The 13,025-nt window shown below is 48.6% G+C and overlaps 1 protein-coding gene across 2 annotated transcripts in view; it reads left to right on the top strand.

The window, feature by feature from the left end:
* NXN (nucleoredoxin) overlaps positions 1-13,025 on the top strand; it is a 56,477-nt gene continuing 43,452 nt past the window's right edge. The window contains exons 1-3 of one of the 2 annotated variants that reach the window (XM_025214872.1): positions 1-12; positions 108-711; positions 798-1,096. In XM_025214872.1, coding sequence (XP_025070657.1) covers positions 1,064-1,096 — 33 coding nt within the window. In that variant the 5' untranslated portion in view covers positions 1-12; positions 108-711; positions 798-1,063. Of the gene's footprint in view, positions 13-107; positions 712-797; positions 1,097-12,542; positions 12,755-13,025 lie in introns of those variants that run through there. The other variant, XM_014524425.2, reaches the window with a different exon arrangement.

Below are 13,025 nucleotides of genomic sequence, written 5' to 3'. Positions count from 1 at the left end.
GAGCGTCTCTAGGTGAATTCTTGGCTTTGTTTGCATCAGTGGAAAAATACTGCTGACTCCAACAGAGCTACCATTTAATCTTTTATCTATGTGTTTTTGTGCTGCAGTGCACCTACCCAGATGGAAGACTGCATCTAACGCGCCTTGTCAAGGTGTCCTGCGGCGTTGATCTCCTTCCCTAGGTTATCGCCAGGAATTTAGCATCAGTTCTAAAAACCCATGGTAGTCATTGAAGGTCTTTGTGCTGACTTCAGGGGCTTCTGGATTGAACTCGGACTCTGTGTTAAAGCAACAAACACCCCCCCTGTTTTACAGCTCATAAGAAGTAATGGAAACTTTAACCACTGTTGTACACAATCAGGTCTTGTAATGGAGCCTGTTGGTTCTGTGGCCTTTGTGATGAAAAGCTGGCATAAATCTTGCATTGCCTTCGGGTCATGACTTGTATACCAGAGCGCTCTGTTTCTCCAGCAGCTGTATGTTTGAATATGAATTGCAGCAGACTGTTTTGCTTTTTGGGGTTTTTTTTTTGCCTTAGCACTTGAAACAGATATATAATGTTACCACCTCTAGTGCTGAGAGAGCTCGCGTGGAATGTCTCCTGGTTAGCGGACCCCAGCCGGGAGAGAATCGAGGCATTTTCTGCAGTCGTGCGTTTTGATCCCTCCCTCTTAGACGTGCTTTTCATGTTACAAAGCAGCTTATGGAGAGGTTAGCCAGCACTGCTTGGGGTAGGGTTTCACTTCTCTTGAATTTCGTCAGGGTAAAATGCTTTGTTTTGCATTCTTGTTTTTCAGCAAAATCCTCGCCATCAAAAACAGGGCATGGTTTTAATCTGTGGATGGTCAGAAGATACTGCACTTTCTCAGTGATCACATCAGGACACTTCCCTGCCCCCATCCCTGATCAAGGCAGCTTGGGACAAATAATCATCTGTTACTCATTGTGAAAATTTTGAAGTGAAATGTAAAGACACTGAAAAGATCTTGAAGGATAGCTGGGCTGTGGCCAGTGAAACACGGAAATCAAACAGCCGTGTAGCCGACTAGTCGGTGCATTTTGTATGGCTAAGACTTCTCTCGCTCTCTGTCTTTCTGTACGTACATTCTCTTCCTTCCTTTCCATCCTTTTTTCCCTGGTACAGAAGTCCCAAGGAAAATAGTCCAAAGTGATGTTTAATTGTTTAAACCACAGCCACATCTCCTCTGCGCCATGTAGCTTTCCGTTTGCTGCTTTGGCTTGTCAGTTAATAGTTTGTCATTTTTTTAAAAGCTTACACTCTGCAGGCAGCTGTGATGTTGACACCTTTCAAGGTAGAGATGTCGAATTAAGTGCAGCTTTGAACTATCCAAAGATAATTTCAGACCTCCTGCTTCCAGTGTGTAACAAGCTGACTGCTGAGCTTTCAGGTTGGGTTGAATGCTGAATAACCTAGGAGTTGCTTTTTTGTTTGATTTATTTTGTTGTTAACTGGCTTCCTAACACGTTACAGATCAGTGTAATGGATCTGCAGTGGGTTTTTTTTAAACGTTTGCCTAGATCAGTGGGTGTCTTTTTGAAATGTTTGTCTAGATCAATGGGTATCTGTGTCCTAGCACCATCCTAATATGAGGATGAGTTGGTGACAGAGTGAAGTGGTAAGCTGATTAATTTTACTACTATTTTTTTGCATGTGTGATATATGCTGAGTTAGCTCTCTTACACGTTGATACCCTTTGCTTTAACCAGCATTCGTGGTGTAGCATGCATGGTTTTTGCTTTCATCAGACAGTCTCTCACTTGTTCGGACTCCAGTTGCATCTCCCAACCCCCTGTTGGGTGGATTTTGTTTCAGGCATTTCCCAGACAGGCTGCTTGAGGCACAGAGCCCTAAAGAACCTGTGCAAGGTCAAGCAATATATTTGTGTCCGTGCAAATGCTGGAAGCCGTCCCTGGAAAAGCCTGCCGTTTAACTGGAAAGTGTGGGCAAAATGCACAGGGAGATTATTTCTCATATGACTGTTGGTCATTTAAGCTGGGTACTGAACCCAGCCATCTCAGGCAGCCTTTCCGTGCCTTGTGGCTGTCCAAGCGGGGAGGGTTTTTCAGTGTCTTAGCCAGGACATGAGAATTCCTGAAGCTAGGTTTGTGGAGAGTGTAAGTGAACGTGGCAGCAGAAAGCCCGGCTTGGAATTAGCAAGATCAGCAACAGCGTTTTGTAGTGGTTATGCAGCATGGAGGAGCTTTGCTTTTCCCAGTACTGCAGCGATGCACCTCCCAGCTCCAGAACGTCCTCTTGCTGGATCTTCCAGCTGTCTCCGAGCATGTTTAGAGGCAAATCATATTGTTACAGAGCCCAAATCGTAGTGGAGGAAATGAAGTGACACGGGCAATGTACAGCCTCAGAAATGAGATGGAGGATTGATGAGGCGGAGAAATAAGACATAAATATGCAAAATTCACTAATGGCAAAGAGGTGGGAATAATGAAGGATATGCAGGGAAGCTCTCACAGCTGCAGCGTGAACATCCTGTGTATTTGCCCAGCTGCGCTATAATTGGTCGGGTCTGTTTCTCTGAGACTTCCCGAAGAAGTGGAAGGTCTTTCTGGTTGTGCTGGCGGTACATAGGATTCATGGCAGAGGACCAAAAGGTGCAGAAGTGGTTGCTGAAATCATGTCTGCCTTTAAACACGGCGAACAATGGAAACCGACTATTAATATGTAAAGAATCTGTGGCTGGTGTTTTGAATGCCTTGCTCTTTTTTCCATTGCATTAGGGCATTAGCTGACATTTTGTAAATGCTGTGGTCAGACCCCCTGCTGGGAAACGCAGTATGTGGCTCTGGTCTGAAAACAAAGATGCTGGAGTCCTGCAAAGGCAGAGCAGAATGTCAGGAGGCACCGATCCCCCCCGCGGGGACTCGGAAATGAGCAGGGTAGGAAACGGAGGGGAAGAGAATCCGGCTCAGAAAGCTAAAGCCCTGGCCATGTCCTGGTGAGGATGTGGGCCAAAGTAACTGCAGAGACCACAGACTTGTTTCCAGCCCAGCAGGAGCCTCGGGAGGCAGAAAAGCAAATTGAGGCGAGAAGAGACCTTGAAGTGCTCTCTCAAGCTAAATGAATGTGTGGAATGAGGGATTGAGCAAGGTGGTTGGAGAGCGGGGAAGGCATTTGCATGTCAGGCTGGGAGTAGTGCCTGGATGTGAATTTTTGGATGGGGAGCTGAGGAAAGGTGGGTGTGATGGGGGGGATCGCTTGAAAAGCCAGCCCTTGCTCTGTATACTTAGTGCTTGCGAGGTTCAAATAGCAGATCAGAAATGGAGCAGGCCTGTATTCCCTGTTATCTTGACCTCCGGAGAGAAAATCACCGCAGTTCTCTGGAAGCACTTTTTGTCTTTAAAGCTGTGGCTAACCCTGATTGAATAATACGTAAACGGAGATCGGAGACGCCCCTTTTCAAATAATTAGCCGGTAGTTGCCAGGATCTTTTTTGTTTTTTTCCTGTTGCAAGTACAGAGGAAAACGGTGGCATCCTCAGACACTAGCACATGGCAACTGTTGGCAACTGCCAGCTCTTTAATGGGGACCACCGTGCATGGGATTCGTCTCCCAGCTTGAGGGTGGGGCTGACAGCTGGGACGCGGGAGTCGAAAACTCTCCCCTTGGATGGGATTAGAACTGGGCTGGGTTGGACAGCTGGGAAGGGGCATTGCGTTCCCTTTCAGTGAAAGGACTGACGACTGGGAAGAATTAGGGAGGTCACTTTTTGGGTTATAGGAGATTAGTACATCTGGACCTAACTGCGACTGCACAAGCAGGCTGGAGGGAGAGAGGGTGTGAGAGAGAGTCCGGTTTTCTCTGGTTCCAGAGAGACCCTACCAGAGGTATCATTTTGTACCATTACATCATCAGGATAAACTCTGATTAAGCCGCACCCTGGACAAATGGGATTAATTTTGCCTGAAAATCTGAATCCCACTTGCAGCATGAGTTAGGGGGGGTAGGCTCTCTCCAAGGTGGGGGTCCCATGGAAAGTGGGTGAAATCTGCTGTTACATGCTGAACTGGTGACAAACCCAGACTGCTGGACCTGATCCTGAGCCTGTTTGCTTTCCTGACAGGGCCTCCCTCTTACTTCACTCTGCCTCAAGCCTGTGGTTTCACTGCTATCACATACATGCATGGAAGCGTTTCTACCCCAGCCTGGGCAAATACTGGCAGGCTGTTGCATCTGGATAGGACTGGCTTGCACCTGACAGTATGAAGAGACATGTCCAAAAGTGCTTTTTTTTTTTTTAATATGCTTGAAATCACAAACAGAAGTCCCGCTCTGCCAGCTACTGTAACACGTCGGGGTTGTCGTTTGGGGTGCCGAGGGGATTAACTAGTCTCTGTTCATGCTGAACTTTGAAGATGCTTATTGAAGAAGGCCTGCATCTTGACTTCTGTCTCTCGGACAAGCCGGACCAGCCCCTTTTTTTTGTTGCCGGTCCCACTATGTGTGGTAAATTGGCTGATGGGCACCCTGCCACAAGTGTACATGCATGCATACATGTATACACACGCGCGTGCCTCCCCATCGCCTTGTTCCTCCTGGCGGTCAGTTCTTTCATCTGCTTCTTTTCTGGGTAGGCTTCTTCCTCCTGTTCCAACTACGATTTTCATTCCCCTCTAGTCCCAGCCTGCTTCCCATCTCCCCCTCCAGACACTCGAGGGCTCGGTGCTGCCAGGGTCACTGCATTGGTAGTTCTCTGGGGCTCGGGCTCCTCCACTCTCGCAATTGTGTTGATTGCAGTGATAGCATGGAAAATGAGATGCTTGTACTGGAGAACTACTGTTTGAGCCCGAGGCCTGTTCATAATACCTCCCTGGCAGGGGGTGGGTTGGAAGTTTTAATGAAATGTTTGTAAGGTGTGCTGAGATCGTTTGCTGTAAGGGCAACATCTTTTCAATAAAGCCACAGCCCTATCCCACCCATTGTGATATGTTTGGAGCTAAAATAGCAGATTTGGGCAGTTTGATCTCAACAGCTGTTGTTTCTCCCTCTCTCTGCCTTTGATGGTTCAGAAGGATTATTCTGACTCTGCTCTTCCAAAAAAAGAGAGAGAGGGAGAAGCAGTGATTTTTATTAGCGCTTGCTAGTGATCTGAATCCCGTCCCTCCTGCTCTTTGCTAGTTAAAAGGTTCCATGCTGCGCCAGAAATGTATACAGTGAGCGTGTCGTTTGAGAGACTCAAAGCATTTATTGGGAGTTTAAGCACTGCTTGCTACAGCCCCTCTTGATGATGATTCCCTGAGCAGACCTCGGGTGACCCTGCTGACCTGCTAATTGTGCTACAGCCAGTGTGACTCTGTCCTCTGTGTGTGTTTGTGTGTTAATGAGTACGTTAGTTGATGATGGCGAAGGTGTTTGCACTGCCGCACCCCTTTCCTCCAGAGTGCCATGTTGCTGGGTGATGGGGCTTTTTGCCAAAAGCCAGAGGGCTGCTTATCAGTCAAGGATATCAGCCCTCAAAGCTACCTGCTGTTGTTCTGTCCTCATTTGGCTTCAAGTGATGTTGGGTACAGAGGAGCCAAGCGATGGCAAGGTGAAAAGGGACCAGGGTCAGAGAGACTGCAGGGGGGTACAATGTCGTTGTTTTGTTTTGTTTTGTTTTGTTTAGTTTTTTGATGTAAGTAAATTAGTTTAATGAAAGGGGAGTCCTGGTTACACACTGAGCCCAGAGGCAAATCAAACCGCCTCTGATTTGGACCTCCCCAGAAGCCTGCACAAGCTGGTGAGTCAAGAGAGCATGGCCCAGATGTGCACTGTGGTTAGCTCAGGTCACCCAGCTGGCTTGTTCACCCAGATGATCTTTCTCCAAGGTCTTCCAAGCTCCAGCACACCCTTGTGAGAGAGGCCCTGTGCCCATCTCATAGATGGAGGAGGTTTAGGCTGTGGCTAATGGGAGGGTATGGTGAGCAGGAATAGAAACCTGTGCTCTGACACCACTGTCGCTAGCACCTTATGCCATGGGGGTGTCAGACACATTACCTGGGCGTAGCTTTAAATATTTGTGACTTTGGCTTGGAACACCACAAACTTGTGACTTTGCAAGGTGGTTTGGGGCTTTATTCTGACATTCATGGTGCAAATCAGAGGGTACCAGACTGGGAGGAGCTTTGGGCGCTGCTTAGATCTTTGGCTTACCAGAAAGGCACCTCTCGTACCAGTTGATAGCCGAGATTATTTCAACAGATCCAAGACTTACAACACTTCTGTTTCCCAAGAATTGATGACGTATCTGTACAGACATTATGTTCTTAGATCATATTTTATGCCTCTGTTTTCTTAAGTGATAGTTGCCTAGTGCATTAGATTACTATAGGCTAGGAGCTGGTTATTTGCTTGATCACAGGCTCACTGTAATCAGTAATAGCCCTTTGGAAGGGCTATTGATACGGAGTCCTTAGTAGGTTTGTGTGATGATGAGTGCCTTGCAATGGAGCCTGAAATGTAGGTAAGTGGTGGTGGTGTCATTTCACAGATGAAGAAACTGAGGCGCAGGGAGGGACATGATGTGTGCCAGGCTGCTCAGAGAGATCTCAGCTGTCATTCAGTTTGATATATCACAGGCCTTTGGCAAGGAAAAGAAGGTTGTCATGGGGTAGCATGCAAGATCCTGCTAGGCTGGAAAAGAATGGAGCCCTAGTATAGAAGTATGTAACACTGCTGATCTAACGACTAGGACCAGAGACATGTCTGAGGATTTTCTCAGCCATGTGTGAGCTTGTTTGTAAAACCCTTTCTCCATGCTTCATCTGAACGGCTGCAACGTAGAGCATTGGTGGCGAGGAGCACGATATGGTGGTTGGAGCAGGGATTAGGAGGGAGGGTTGGCCAGTGACTCAACATGTGATCTTGGGAAAGTCAGTTTGCCTCAATGCTTCGGTTTCCTCATCTGTACGGGAATGGGAATGATGACATGGGGATCTCGGGATTTTGAGGCCTAACGTATCACAATGCTTTGATACCATCGAAGAATGTATTGTCCGTTTTCCAAAGCCAGAGGCTGACTAATTCGTCCTGTTTGCAGGATTCTTGACTCTCTTGGTGAGGAGATTAGCATCATAGGAAAAAAAAAAAAGCTATTAAGAAGATGAAATGCAGCAAAACGACGGGCAAATGCTAGCCAGTGACATGAATTTTCCCCGATGCTGCCTTCGTTTGTCTTGCAGCAATAGTGTCATCATGAAAAGACATAATGTGTAATAAGTATTGGTTTTCATAGCTGTGTTTCAGAGTGGGTCTTAATGCCTTCCTCTTGCTCCGCCGATCTCAGAGCACAGCATTTAGTAGAAATGGTTGCGGGCTGGTTTCTTAATGCGTGTTTAGGAAACCAAGCTCTAGTTCTGCAACGGATCGTTGCTGCTGGATGCCTCCCGCTGGGATTGTACTGCAAATCATACGTTCAGTCCTTTGACTAGGCCGGTGTCTAATAAATACATATATAATTTATTAAAAAAAAAACCCCGAGTAGGGCCGTTTCAGAGAGCGGCACAGATGGTCGGAAATTGAGGGCAGAGAAGACTTAAGTGCTAACGTATGGCAATGACTTTGATTTCTTTTTTAGAAATAGGAAAAGCCACGGGCTGCTGTATTAGCAATTTTTCTTCCATCCACTAAACACTTCCCTTCAAAGACTTCGAGGCCACCTCCCACCTCAAGCCTTCCCAAACATTGCTTTCCTGTTAGTCAGCCCACAGCCCTGACTTGCAAGTCTCTCCAGGGCCTGGGGTGCTGGGCGTGCGAGGGAGGGAGCTGGCTCTTGTGGAACAGTGGTATCTTCTGGGTTGCTCTCATTCCAGCCTCCTTACGTTGTGCTGGCGATTTGGGATGACATGCCGTGCTAGAGGCCTTCGACACGCGAAGCTAAAAGATCCACTGCCTGCACACCCTCGACTTGAGCTCCCCCCGCTTCTACCGTGATGGTTTGCAGAGCAGATGCAATCCCTGCTGGCCACCTCTCCAGCCATGAACCATGAGCAGTTGTCTGAAGGCAACCTGGTAGCAGTGGGTCATGAGGAGGACTCTGAAGACCAGTAGGGTAGCATCCTCCCAGGGTAATGGGGTGAGGTGTTCTGCATGCAAGGGTGCAAGGGCAGAGGGTGGACAGAGGGGCACTGGAGACCCCTGTTGCGGAAGGCCCTTTGACCGACTGGAATGGCTCGGGAGGACGGGGCTCTGTAGCATCAATGGGAAACTGCTTCCTACCAGGCAGTCTACTCCATTTTGAAAATAAAGTGCCCTGTCAACCCTGCGTGTTTTGTGTCCCTTTGGCTCTGGCTGGCTGGGATCTCCATCCAGAGTGCTTTTTTGATGTTTCTCTCCAGGAGAGTGGGCTGAAATCTCCCCAGCTGAGAAGTGAAGTTACCTGGGGAAGAAGTCCTTATAACCTCTTTGAAGACGTGAAGCCACAGTATGCCCTGTTCTGTCCATCCCCACATCTCTACCAGTGTTTTATTCAAGTCTGGTCAAGTCAAGTCAGTCCTGAGGCTGCACTGACTGTTGGGGCACCTTTGTAGCAATCACTTTCCTCCATTCTTCCCGGTCTTTTGCAATCCTAGTACAATCAGTTCGTTTTAATTCTGTCCGGTCTTTAACATTGGTGGTCCGGCTTGTCATAGGTCTTCCTCCCCTTCTTCGTCCATCCACAGTACCCTGAAGGATGGTATTGTTATGGCTGCCGGGCCTTCTTGTTACATGTCCAAGCCACTCCTTTATTTGTATTAAGGTAGATCTGGCTACAGTCATCAGTGATCAAGGCCACATAGTACTAGTCTCTGTTTAGACACAGAAGCAATCTTTGTCTTGGAGACCTCTTCTAAGTGAACTTTCCCTTGTGACTTTCACCTGAGGATCCTGGTGCCCAGTGTCCACAAATGAATCCAGGTGGCCAGCCACCTACCGAGAGCCGCACGTCTTTCCTTAAGGGCCGCAGCAGGTCGGGATGAGCAGTGTGAAGCTGCGGTTCATTGGCTTCCAAGCAGAGTTTCAAGAACCTCCTCTCTCCCCAGTAAAACCCTGATTTTGGCCAAACTCTTGCAGCTCGTGTAGGTGTTGCTGCGTGCGAGGGAGAGAAACAGCTCCGCAAATCATTTTGCTCACTGGGGCAGAGATCACTGACTTTTTCTTCTCTGAAACGGAGCATTCCCAGTGTCTGGATTCGTTTTGGTGCATGATTGTGTCGAGCACCAAGAAGACCAGGAGCCTGGTGGTGGGCTGTAAATGGAGTCATTCACAGGAAGGACCTCCCATTCCTTTCCAGGACATCAAGACCTAGCCCCCCTGAGAGAACCAAGCCTTCGAGCAGCTCAGAAAAGGGCCAAGCAGGAAGGTACCAGCTGCCTATTCTGTTCAGCAGCAGCTAACCCCCAGACGAACGGCAGCTGTTCCAGCCAGCGTTTCAAAAACCAACATGCTTGCACTCCAGATGCTTTCCAGGCCCATAAAAGAGATGGTTTTGCACACACAGGAGTATGAAGCATTTACATGTGTGTCTTTTGTAGCCTTCTTGTCTGAAAAAGAGGGCACTCAGATTTTGCCATGACAGTAAAGAGAGGGCTGTGTATTCCTGCCCTAGTATGAAAGATAGCCTTGCCGGGCTGCATCTCAGGGTGACGGTGCAAACCTCCTGTGGAAGTGAGTACAAGAGCTGCAGAATAGCCCCAAATCAGGGGCAGATTAAGATTCATTGGGGTCCAGGGCCCTGGCTGCCTGCCCCTCCCCTACCCGGCACCCTGCCTTGCAGCCACAGACTTTGTCCCCAGCCGGTGCAGGGGGAGCGGGATGCTCTGCCCCGCAGGCCCAGAGCAGGAGCCACGGCTGCCCTCACCTGCAGGTCTGCACTGGAGCTGGTGCTGGTGCCGGGGGTGTGGAGCGCTGCCCACTGGGTGCATTCAGCATGGTCCGAGCTCCGGGGGAGGCCCCTCGCCCCGCTGTGGCTCAGTCTGGCTGCAGCGGTGCCCGGCAGCCATGGCCCGCCACGTCGCACATGCCCGGCCTGGCCTGGCCACCAGTTTAGTCTGCACCGAGGCAGGGGCCCCTGGGCCTGGGCCCAGCCGGCCCATGCATTAGTCCACCTATGCCCACAGTGCTGCCCCTACCAGCCAACCTTATCCAGAACTTTGCTTTCTATCTGCAGGAATCCTATCTGATAGCAGGCCTTGAGAACATGGATTATCCAGAACAAATCCTTTTACCAAGCTATAGAGCTGTATTAGAGAAACCAGCCCAGTGCTGGAATGAACTCTTCCTTTGTCCCAGCGGGAGCACAGGAGCCAATGCAAACATCTGGGACTGAAATGCAAGCCTTTGTTTCCCCTACAAGACAAGGTTTTTGTAAGAGAAGTTGGTGCATTTCTTTTAAGCTCTGCCCCCCCGGCCCTCCCTTCCAGACTTTGTCTCTGTCTCAGAAGTGTGGGCTGGCTCCGGGCACCACACAATTCCCATCCAGCCAGGGAATAATACTAATTTGACATAGGAGGGGGAAATGAGACAGGAGCACGTGGCGTGAAATAAATCAAGCTTGCAGTTTGCAGCTGATGTTTGCTATGGGTGAAGCCCTGAGTAGAAAATGAGATTTTCCAGTCACTCTGCCAGAGTGCAGAGGTATAGATTTGGGGGCTTACAGTGAGGAATTTAAAAAATGTGGTTTATCACGACTTTCTTCATCCTAAGTCTGGTGGAAAGGCAGGAAGATCTGTGCACGCACGTGTGTGTAAAATGTTCTCCTCCTCTCTGGGAGTCGGGGAATGCTTAGACGCGCCATCTATTGTTGTATTTAATTGGGTTTGGAGTATGGGACTCTCCAGAGCGTGCCTCCTCGTGTCCGTTTTAGTAAAAGCGAGATTGGCCAACATGAAATGTCTTTGCATCCAGCCACGTCAGAGGAAATGGAGTCAAACCTTCTGAAGAAAGAAATTCTTTAAATTGCTTGGATTTTTTCTTTCCAGCCAGCTGATGAGATCCAGAAAAATGCTCCCCTGGAAACCATTTAAATGTCTTAGCAACCATGGCTTTTAGTCAGCAAAGTCATTTGAGTGAAGCAGCCTATGAACAGGAGTGGAGCAAGCCAGCACCTACGCCAAGAATTTGGAGATTTATTTTGGCCTTCAGCTTTTTTTAATTATTCCAGCAAATAACATTGGGATCGGTTCCCCTTCCCCATGACTGACTGGTGTGCAGTCTTACTGTACTGTGGAAGAAGGAGTGGTTCACTGGCCCCAGGACAAGTGCAACTTGATAATGATAGTAGTTACACTCGTATGAAACACAAATGAGGCTGGTGGCCTCATTTTCCCCAACCAAGTAATCGTTATCCAGTGTCCGAATAACCCGTGCAACGAATAAGTCCCGCAGACTCAAAGCATCGTGGATGTTCATCACCAAGTAGTTGTCAAGGGGCAGCTCGGTCCGGTGGACTGAATACCGTGAAACTTGGGAGTCTTGATGCTTTGCTGCTGAGTTGCTAGTGACTGGGGTAGGTCCTTCGGTTGCTCTCCGTTGGCCCCCCCACATGCTAAATGGGCATAATTCGAACCCACCCTAATTGGAGGGTTTGTGCAGCATTGCATGGTTTAAAGTGCTGTGCTTAGAGTTAAGTATTATGATTATTCTAAACAGGAAAGTTTCCAGAGGGAACATGATAGCTTGACCTTTGTAGACCTGTAAACAGGAAAGTGAAATGCGGCGTTAAGTATCTGCACGATGGTATCTTGCTTGGAGCTCGAAAGACCCCCAGGAGAGTCCAGGCAAGGAGGGTTTTTCAGTTCCCCGTTTTTAAATAAAGTAACCATCTTCCTGACGGACGGTCGGTCTGTCTGTCTCAAAGGGACAGTCCCAGTCCCTGACCTTGTGGAAAGGGCTTGGGAGTTGCCTGGGTGAAAAGTGCTACCTACCTGGGAAATATTAATTTTAATTTCTACCTAGGAGAACTTTTCCAATCTTTGCAATCTCCCATGCCTGATGAAGGGTGCCTGTGCCTGGAAGCTTGCAAATAAAGAGGTTTTTTTGCAAATACCTAGTTGGTCTAACAAAAGGTATCACCTCTGCCATGAGTTTTGAGTCCTTCCACCTACCTGGGATGGAAGAGCACAATTGTGGCATTATCCTCTGAGGTCAGGAAGCAAAAGTGGGGGTGGGGTGAGGCAGTAGGCGGCAAATGACTTGGTTTCTGACCCGGGGAGCTCCCAGTTATTGTTTGAAGTGTGCATTATCCGGCCTTGGAAAAATACCGCCCCACAAAGCAGCTGATATTAAAATGAAAAATGTCTGCTGCAGCGTGGAACTGCATTATTAAGCTCGGGCAGGTTGCGCTGACAGTTCTCGCGTGAGTGAGTAATAAGACTCCGAGCCTCCTTGTTAAGACCCATTGAAGACCAGCGCAAGGGCCCCGTCCACCCCCGGTAACTGGATTTTACAAAAGAAAATAAGTTTAATCAAGACCAGACCTTTCTGCAGGAATAAACATGCCTTTCTCCCTCCCCTGTGCTTTCTCCCTGTCCCTGTGCAGAGAGCAGGGGGCACTGTGCAGTCTCAGCTGTCATTCTTTGAGCATGGAGGAAAAGCCTTGTTTGTTTGGTGGAGTTTAAAGATCCCTCAGCAGCAGTCAGGAGACTGAAACGGTTGAATGTGAAGCTTGGTGGTCTGCTTGCCATCCCTTCTCATCCCTTCAGACCCCCCGCTGGTCACGACATGCCCATCAAATCCCCTCCCAGGATTATTTTCTTTCAGGTACGAACTGGTTTTGCTTCTGCGTATGCGCCACTTAACAGGAGAGGTTGGAGCCAGCTGATTTTTCTGATAGCACGAGATAGAGTTTCTTTGGAGGGGAGCGGAGGTTTGTAAACTGAGCCCTGGAATGAGCAGTGAGAAGCACCTTCGCTCTTGGAGGATCTCCCCCCGCCCTTCCCCTCGGCATCCCTGTGTTTTTTAAAAAGATGAAATTTCTCATTTCCATTTGTGTTGAAGCTCTGCCAGGGGTTCTAGCTGCTCTCGCCTTCGG

This window comes from Alligator sinensis, unplaced genomic scaffold (genome assembly GCF_000455745.1).
Source record: "Alligator sinensis unplaced genomic scaffold, ASM45574v1 scaffold1801_1, whole genome shotgun sequence".
NCBI lineage: Eukaryota > Metazoa > Chordata > Crocodylia > Alligatoridae > Alligator > Alligator sinensis.
This window is presented reverse-complemented; position numbering and strand designations above follow the sequence as displayed.